General features: G+C 48.1%; 1 protein-coding gene and 1 pseudogene across 2 annotated transcripts in view; both read right to left on the bottom strand.

The window, feature by feature from the left end:
• Window positions 1-3,435, bottom strand: part of Noct (nocturnin) — a 21,809-nt gene extending 18,374 nt beyond the window's left edge. Inside the window, exon 1 of one of the 2 annotated variants that reach the window (XM_031376208.1) lies at window positions 2,602-3,435. In XM_031376208.1, coding sequence (XP_031232068.1) covers window positions 2,602-2,782 — 181 coding nt within the window. In that variant the 5' untranslated portion in view covers window positions 2,783-3,435. The remainder of the gene's footprint in view (window positions 1-2,601) is intronic. The other variant, XM_031376209.1, reaches the window with a different exon arrangement.
• A 3,334-nt stretch (window positions 3,436-6,769) lies between these two features.
• On the bottom strand, window positions 6,770-7,295 carry LOC116094008 (annotated as a pseudogene).
• Between the last annotated feature and the right edge of the window lie 2,175 nt (window positions 7,296-9,470).

Here is a 9,470-nt window from a genome sequence, read left to right as displayed (position 1 = left end):
TTTAAGTTAGGGTTTCTGAAACTCTAGGAGACCTGCCTGCCTCTGCCTCCCGAGTGCTGGGATAAAGGTGTGCACCAGCACAAGGAGTATTGTCTCTTTTCAAGTCTAGCTCTGAATGCTGCCACCTCTGAACCCCGGAAGTATCACTACAAGTCGCCTCCACCTTGTCACAGTAAAAATGTCACTATGAGACTAAAAGGTGTTCCATTTAATGAACAGACTAAAGAATACAGTACTGGAACCATTACCTGCATCCCAGGCTGGCCTTGCTTGAATTCAAGATCTAGTCTTGGCCAGGCCACACTTTTAATCCTAGCACTTGGGTGTAGGGTTCCAGGACAGTAAAGGGCTACAATGAGACTCTCAAAACAAAACAAAAAAAATTGTTGCAGCCTGAATCACCACATCTGCTTAAACCTTACCTTTTTTAAAAAAAGAAAAATCCAAAAATCACACCTATTCGTCATACATGTATGTAGGCATACGTGAATGCTGGGGACGCCTTGAATGACTTGGTCCTCTCCTTCCCTCATGTGGATTGAACTTAGGTCTTCAGGTTTAAGTGCAAGCATCTTTACCATTTGCATCATCTCCTTAGCCCCAAATCTCATCTCTTAATGGAAAGTAAGCTCTTTTGAATAACCTAAAGCTTAGAATCAATATATTACAGACTCTTCTATATGAAAGCACCTACAATGAGTGACATTGTGTAAGAATGAGCAATGAATCAATGACTGTATCTTCCCCCCAAAGCTACAAGAAACAGGAAATTTGCCGACACCCAGTACTGTCTAAGATCATTAAGTACCATAAAAACCCTGCAATTTCTTTCTTTGTTGCTAGGGCCTGCTGCATGTTATAGCCCACAGTCTACCACTTCCCTACCCTAGTCTATGTCTTTCCACTTAGAGGTTTTCAAACAATTTTGAAAGAAATGCATTAGACAACAGTCAGAGATCGCACACGGCCAACTCTTTGACTCCATTACCACAGCTGTCCTTGGTCTGTACTACACAAGCTACCTATGTTCACAGATGTGCCTAGTGACAAATCTGGTTTCTGAAGGAGTTGGAGGGAGCTGGTACCAGCTAGCCTTCCCACCTTCAAACCTAACAGTGCTCCTCCTAAAAACAAGCAACAGGGAACCACCAGCAGCAGCTACTGCTGGCGTTACTGGGATGCCAGCCATCCGCACAGTTATTTCACAGCCCGCCAAAGTTCTACAGACCCAGAGGTGGGGGCATGACCCTGGAATTTCAAAAGTCCTTCCTTCCAACCTTTTTGAGGCAGGGTGTCTCTGAACTCATTCTGTAGACCAGGTTGGCCTCAAACTCAGAGATCTGCCTGTCTCTGACTTCAGAGTGCTGGGATAAAGCGCCACCACTGTGGGGGGGGGGGGCGCGGGGGGAGTACATCCAAACCAGACTCTCCAGTATTGGGATTGGGGGCACTCCAAACATTGATCCCCCCAGCCTTAGCCTCCTGAGTGCTGGGATTACAGGTGCGTGCCATTTTAACTGGTTAACTAAAACCAACCAATCAACCAAACAACAAAAACCCAGTCTAAATATCTGCCAATACGATTGTGTACGGTTTAAGGTTTTGGCTTCAATCAGACTCAGATGGTAACTTGTTAAAGAAAGCATCATGCAGCTAGGCGCCACAAGCAAGCCTTTAATCCCAGCGCTGGCTAGGCTGAGGTGGGTGGACCGCTATAAATTCGAACCCAGCCTGGTCTACAAGTTGAGGTCTAGGACAGCCATGGTCATGTCTTGAAAAAAGCAACACAAGACAGCCGCAGGGGGCCTAGACTTTCTAATGTGCACTCTGCCCATAAATTAATCCAATACTCTATCAAAATGTACTCTAGTAAAATAAGGAGGGGTTACAGCAGCCGTATGTTAGATGGCAAGAACCTAATTTGAGGTAACAACCAAATTACACTTTCTAGAAAAGTATTATGGAATAATTGCTGGTTTTGAGGGAGAGCCTACATAAAGTAATTGCTAGATTTGAGGGAGAAACTACTCATTTAAAAGCCACACTTGATTTGTATGTAGTTTGTGACCGTCGCAATCTGCTTTTAGGCAGAAAGGAGACACTTAAAAAAAAAAAAAAAACAGAAGATGATGTATAGAACTGACTCTTGATGAAGGGCTGATTTACAAGCCTCACGCAGGGATTTAAGACGAAGTGGAAGACCCCCCTCCCAAAACATAAATAAATAAATAAATAAATAAATAAGCGTAAAGAGTTAACATGTGCTATTACTAACAGGGCTTTGAGAAGATTCAGAGCCTGTAGGCCCTGCAAACCCATGATCATGTCATTTTTTGCGATTTTTCCCCCCTCTCATAAGGATGCCCACAAGCAGTCAGCAACCAAAGCGTAACCGCCCAGCACCCGGGGAGGGGGTGTAAAACGAAACAACGTTAGCTACTGGGGTCACCGTGATCACCGTGGTTTCAGGTAGATCAGACACGGACGCGGAGAGCGGACCCCCTCCCCGAGCGGGGTCCGCTCCCTACCCCCCGCCCCGACGCCGCGGGCGAGCGCGGGGGACCAGCCCGCGGCGCCCATTCATTCCACGCTCCCCCTCACCTGTTCCGGGACGCGACCTCGCGGCGCCCGAGGCCGCCGCCTGCAGTTGCGGGGAAGAGGGCCGGGATCCAAGCACCGGCGGGGCGAGCGTTCGGCGCGGGCCGGCCACGAGTGTGCGGCGCAGGCCGGGGGCGTCCCTGAGCAGCAGGGCCGAGCAGAGCCGCCGCGGGCTCTGATACATGCCGGGCGCCGCCGCGCTGACGAGCCGGGCGGAGCTGGGCGGGCGGCGGTGGGGGTGCGGGACCGCTGCGTTGCGGGCTGCTCCTTCCTCCTCGTCCCTCTGGCGTGGCGCCGACCGGCGAGCTGGGCCGTGAGGCAGACGCGGCGGCGGCAGCGGCAGCGGCTCACTGAGGCGAGCGAGCGGGCTTGCGCCCGGGAGCAACCGGCGACTGGCGGCGGAGCGGACGCTACCACGCGGCGGCTGCGGGGGGATCCGCGCTCACGATCCGGGCGCAGTAAGATGGGGACGGCTCCGGCCGAGCTTGGACCCTCTGGGATAGCGAGAGCGACTCTAGATCTTCCACAGGGTGGAGACTGGGGAATGGCTGACGCCGCTGGAATTCGTTAAGGAGGCGTTCCGTGAGCCGCCGCCCCTCCCGCCGGCTGCGATGGAAGCGCCCGCAGGCTGGGAATCCCGGGTTGGTTCCAGCACTAGGAGTGTGCGAGCGAGCGCGTGTCGGGGAGAACGTCCTCGCAGGGCTGTCGGATCCACGCTCCACGGAGGGAGTGGAGATTAGCTACCGGGAAGCGCTGGCTACTTCGGTGGCGGCTGCGACAGGCATCCGCTTCTCAGGCGCGAGATGCGGAAACTGCAGGGCGTAGGGTGTCAGTCCTGCCAGGGGTCTGTTAGACTTGGCCTTGGAGATGGGCCCTGATTGGAGGAAGGCTGCAAGTCACACCCGGGAAACAGCTCTTTAGTTATGAAAAATGAAGGCTAAGGGAATTAGGGGGAAAAACAAACAAACAAACAAACAAACAAAAAACCCCAAAACAAAACAACTGCTTGGGATGATCCAGACGTAATTTGGGATGCTACCGAATTTAGAGCATCATCCATCCAACAAACCACTGAAAAGGCCAAATTAAAAGTGGGAAGCAAGCCGGGCAGTGGTGGCGCACGCCTTTAATCCCAGCACTTGGGAGGCAGAGGCAGGAGGATTTCTGAGTTCGAGGCCAGTGAGTTCCAGAGAAACCCTGTCTCGAAAAAAACAAAACAAAACCACACACACACACAAACAAAGCAAAGAAGTAGAAAGCAGGGTGGCAGGGGCCGGTGGCTCTAAAGCATGGTCTGCAGAGTTCCGGCTGGCCAGAGCTACACAGGGAAGCTCTGTCTCAAAATAAAAACAAAGAAACACCAAACAAACAGACCCCCCTCCCCCAAAAAAACAATAACAAGAATACAAACGAACAAAAATGAAAAAGGAGCTGTACTTAATATGCGCACGTAGGGAAGACGGACAAAGAGTTAAACCTCTCTCTGGGATCCTGATATAAGATTAAAGTTTAAATAGAAGCCAGGGGTATGCATATCTAAGCAGTTCCGGTCACAATGTGGTCCCGCCCACCACTCACCCATCTTTGGATGCCATCTCATCCTGTAAGGCTAAGGCTATCTGACTAGATGGAACTGTGAGAACTCTCTTCCTCAAAGACAAATTCCCCCTCAAGCTGGGGCCTTTTCCTTTACCCAGCAGGAATTTCCTGAGGGGAATTCCCATTTCTTGGGGAGGGGGTTCATTGTTTCAATAGTCTGAGAGGCAGAGTCACACATCCACAATCTCTTGAGAAAATCCTTATTTTTGTCTGGTCCCTTGCTGGGGTGCTAGGCTATGGTCAGAGCTGCGTTTTAATTGGACGTCACATGTTCCAGGAAAAGGCAGGAATGGACTGGGGGTGTTGTTCCGTGGTGGAGCACTGACACAGCACCTGAGGGACCCAAGACTCACACTCTCACCTGAGGGGGAGGCGAGGAGGGAAGCAGGAGAGAGAACAGGAGGTAGTGTTAACTTTGAAAGAATGAGCTGAAGAAATACCTCAGGTAGATTGTGTAAGGAATGACTAACCGGGAATGGAAAAGAAACTTTGAAAGAGTATCATCAGCAAGGATTCAACATGTTTTCCAGACCTGGCTTAAAAATCTAACACCCACAGGATATGGATGAGTCAGCTGACAAGCCATGGCAGCACCCGAGACAGGAACTCCTTGGCTGGTCATCAGAGTCCTGGGCTCAGTTTTCTTATCTATACAGCAATCACACATGAGTCATTAGGCAAAGGGTCATAAAAGGTAGCAAGGGCTTTGCAGATAGGATGAAACGTAACAGGTGGCTTTCAATTTAGGTTATGGATATAAAGATGCTGACACCCGTCCCTGCCCCCCATTCTCTCTCCCCTTCCTGTTCTTACTCCTACAAGCAAAGTTTGTTAGTAGCCAAGAAAGCCGAAAGCACAGCAGAGGGGCAGAGAGGGTCAACCTGAACTTGTTTTTGTTGTTGTTGTTGTTGTCATTGTTTTGCTTTTTGTTTTTGTTTTGTTTTGTTTTGTTTTCCGAGACAGAGTTTCTCTGTGTAGCCCTGGCAGTCCTGGAACTCACTCTGTAGACCAGGCTGGTCTTGAATTCAGAATATCCACTGCCTCTGCCTCCCAAGTGCTGGGATTAAAGGCGTGTGCCACCACCGACCTGACCTTGTAATGAATGAAACAGCCTTAAGGAAATTAGATACTCCACGAGCTAATTAACAGAAGTTTAAAAGTAGTTTGAGTGGAAGTTCCCTGTGTGGGTAGATAAAGCTGACCCCCAAAAGCTATAGGTTTTTAGAACACCCAGTGACAGCTGTGGGCTACTGTACATACAGAAACTCCTGAAGCCATTAAAACAAGCAATTGCGACTGTTATTGGCTGCCTCCCAGAAATAAATGATAAGACCCTGAAAAGTCAACATATAGTCACAGAACATGGAGAAAGCCAGCTGAAACTGGACTAGAAGGTTCCTCCCAGTTAATAGCCCACACAAGGTATTATACAGGCTGCTGGAGCAGGGGGGTTTGTCATCAGCGGCCTATGTGTGACAATACCAACAGACCAGACAACAACCTCTTGGTACAATGTGTCAGGACTGTTACAGGGGTAACCAACTACTTTCTGATTGGCATTGAGGCCCGCCCTATAGGAGGGAATTCGTTTCTGCTATTGGGAACCTGTTCCACATCCCGAGGTAGACTCCAGTAGGAAAGCTACTTCCAGTGTTTTGATAAGTGGACATGATGTGCCTTTCAAATTACCTTCTACATAACTATGTTCCCACCCGTTAGGTTCTTTTTGCTGTAGTCAGCGGTGACTGCAGAGACTCATAACTAATCAAAGTACAGAAGGTAAGTGACTGTTGAGTGCCCAGTCATAAACACGACAGCTATGCATGTTCTCCAACATCCAGAGGACATTAGCAGTTGGACAGAGAGCAAAGAGTAGTGGGGCATGGTGGCACACACCTTTGATCCCAGCACTTTGGAGGCAGAGGCAGACAAAACTTCCAGTTTGAGCCCCCCCTGGCTTACAGAGCAAATTCCAGGCCAGCCAGGGCTACACAGAGAAACCTTGTCTCAAAAAAAGGGAGTAGGGTGGGGGAAGAGGGCGTGTGGAACTCTCCTTGAATGACATAGTTGTTTGACTCAGGAACTCACAGATTATTTGCAGAAGATAGGGCCAGTCAACACTGAGAGGAGCAGGGGCTTTGGAGGTCCCAGTCCTCCCACAGGACTGATAGGCAGTTAGGTGTTGATGGGGGAGGGAGTGACATTTTCGTTAGAGGAGACTCCTGGCAAGGCACACACCTGTGCTTCAGCAACAAAGCAACTGTTGCTACTGTAAACAACCCCACTGAGACTCAATGGCACACAAAGGCACACAAACATGGCAGGAGAAGGAGCAACTATTAGGAGGGGAGAGACAACAGAGGAAGAGTGGACATGACGGGATACATCATGTACACATATTAAAATATATCATTGTATCAGCAGCCTCACGAGTGAAGAGATTAAGCTGAGTGGCAGCTGCCTGTACTGATTTGTCTACCCCATGTTTGTGACTGTTCATAGTCACGGATTGGGAAGGATGCTCTGAAACTGAGTACTGTTTTTTTTTGTTATTGTTTTGTTTTGTTTTTTAATCAGATAGTCTTTTATTGAAATATTTTCTTGTTCCTTCTTAACCAGTTGGGCACTCCACTGCACCACTGTTGATGGCATCTATGATGTCATGAGGGTGGCGGCCATCTACATTGCAGCCTACAGACTGTGCAGTACCCAGGATCTCCTTGATGGTTCCAGAAAGTTCTCTGGCCAAAGACCGGTGTCTCATCTGCGGGACAATGCTGACAATCTCATCAAAAGTAATATTTCCACTGTGTTTAATGCTCTTCTGCTTCTTCCTGTCCCTCGGTAGCTCTTTGAGGGCCTTGATGATCAGGGCCGAGGCAGAGGGCACCACCTCAATGTGGGCCTGTCTGTTCTACAGTGTCGCTGTAATTCTGAGACCTTTCCAGTCACCAGTAGCCTTGGCAATGTCATCACCAACTTTCTTTGGAGACAGACCCAAAGGACGGATCTTAGGGGCCAAGGTGGATGTGGCGCCTCAAGGACACAACTTTGATCTCCTTGGGGTCGAACTTGGGCGGCATGGCGGAGGCGGCTGGTGTCGGATGAACCCGGATTCAGGACGACCAAAGAAAGTTGCACCATTGCCTCCTCCGAGCTGAAAGCCGAAAAGCTGAAACTGAATACTGTTGAAGCATAAAGACCCTGAGTATCACACACAAAAGTATGCATAGAGCAGGAGTTCCTGGAGAGAATCTTAGTTTACAGGAAAATTTCTGCAAGCCTGACTGACTGGCCAGAGCTTCCAAGGTGTGGAGAGGGAGGGTGATGAAAGCAAGGCCAGAGCCAATCACCTCGCCTCATTTTCAGCCTCCTCAGTACCGTCTTCTGTGATCTAGTCTCAGGTGACCATTAAGTCCTCTGGAATGTACAGACATATTCCTAACACCCCACCGCCAAAAGGCCAAGAATGCCATTCAGATAACATCTGAGCCAATGCCCCTGATTTCCCTGCCTTTCTGCTCTCCACCTATCTGATACTCTCACCATTGTATTTGAAAAGTGGCTTGATTTCCAATTCCTTTGTTTGCTTTTTTTTTTTTTTAACTGTAAAACTTCACTGGGCTGACTTTTACCCCATTAGAACATGGGAAGTGTGGGGAAGCTAAATCTGGGTTCTTGTATCATGGTCATTTACATTTGGCTTCAGAATAAAGCTTTCTCTTATCCCCTTTGAGATGAGAGTTGACAAAACTCACAGAGTAATCATGGTTTCGATCTGTCCTGGTAGTTGGTGCATGCCTTTAATTCCAGTCTTGGAAGAGGAAGAGGTAGGTGGAGCTTTGTGACTTCCAGGCAGCCTGGTCTACTTAGCAAGTTCAGGCCATGCAAGGCTACATAGTAAGACTCTGTCTCAATAAACAAAAATATATAAATGTAAAACCTATAGTTAGCATGCACAGGGCACTAGGTTCGAAACCCCAGCACAACCAAAAGTTTCAAAGAGGGTGATATCCTGACTGGAATATTAAACAGTAATGTCTTTAAGCAATCAGAAAGCTAGAAATTAAAAGGTATGCACTTCAAAAGTATATTCAAGGACTGGGGAAGTAGGTGAGTGACGGACTTCTTGCTTCTCTAATGTGTTGTAAGGCTAAGTTTGACCCATAGCAACAGGAACACACATTCACATACAATTCAGCAATTATTTGCTTAGACCTATTATGCACTACATCCTCTGTTAGTGCATGCGCAAAACGAATTGAACAAAATTTGTTTAGAAGAGTCATTGCATAAATACAATATTTATTTTTGTTGTATTTTATGACAAATAGTCTTATTTATCTGATAAATATGGAATCAAGATATGGAGAAAATATCATGGGAATAGAATTGACTGGAAAAGCAGGAGAAGCTTTATGTACTGGTGTGGTACATTTGGATGGGAAAGGGACCAGGGAGGATATTTACAGAAAGAGAACAATCAGAAAGAGGAAAGGAGGCCTTGTGTTTCAGGGCTGCAAGTACCTGATGTCAATAAGACTCGAGGACAGGGTGTGCACAGGGGAAACTGGGAAGAAGTTGAGGGAGGTAGTTGCAGAGAGGTTGTACTTTCAGAACTCAGAGTCACTTTATGGCTGACCTAGAACCGTCTGTGTAGACTAGGCTAGCCTCCAAGCCCCAGAGGTTTGACTGCCTCTGCTTCCAGAGTGCTGGGATTAAAAGCCTGTGCTCCAAAGCCTGGCTCAGAGTTGCTTCTTTTGAAACATCATCTAGCAAGACACACTCTGAAAACTAGTAGGCATTTCAAGCTCTGGGAGGCTGGGTGTGTTGCTCAGGAGCAAGTAGGAAGCTCTGAGTTCCACCACAGCATGGGTGTGGGAAGGAATCCTGGCTATGCCTTTAACACCAGCTGTGAGTTTGAGGCTCCATGGCCTACACTGAATTCCTGAGCATCTGTGTGCTGGGGCAGGTTCAGAACAACTTCACTCAGTTGGCTGTTTTGGAAGCAAGGCAGGAGGCAAAATGACGACTGTTTGTTTTGTTCCATTTTGGTTCCTCCTTCTTTTATTTATTTTGTCCCTTCTCTCAGTCCTTTGTCTAATCTTTTTTTTTTTTTGTTTTTTTGAGAAGGGTCTTGCGCTGTAGCTTTTGGCTGGCCTGGAGCTCATGATGTAGACCAAGTTCACCTTGAAGGCAGTAAGACCTGCCTGTCTCTACCTCCCAAAATTAAAGGTGGGTGATACTATTAATGATGTGTGTTTTTCACTGAG

Source organism: Mastomys coucha, unplaced genomic scaffold (genome assembly GCF_008632895.1).
Source record: "Mastomys coucha isolate ucsf_1 unplaced genomic scaffold, UCSF_Mcou_1 pScaffold16, whole genome shotgun sequence".
Taxonomy (NCBI): Eukaryota; Metazoa; Chordata; class Mammalia; order Rodentia; family Muridae; genus Mastomys; species Mastomys coucha.
Note: the sequence above shows the minus strand (reverse complement) of the source record. Positions and strands in the feature narration are given on the sequence as shown.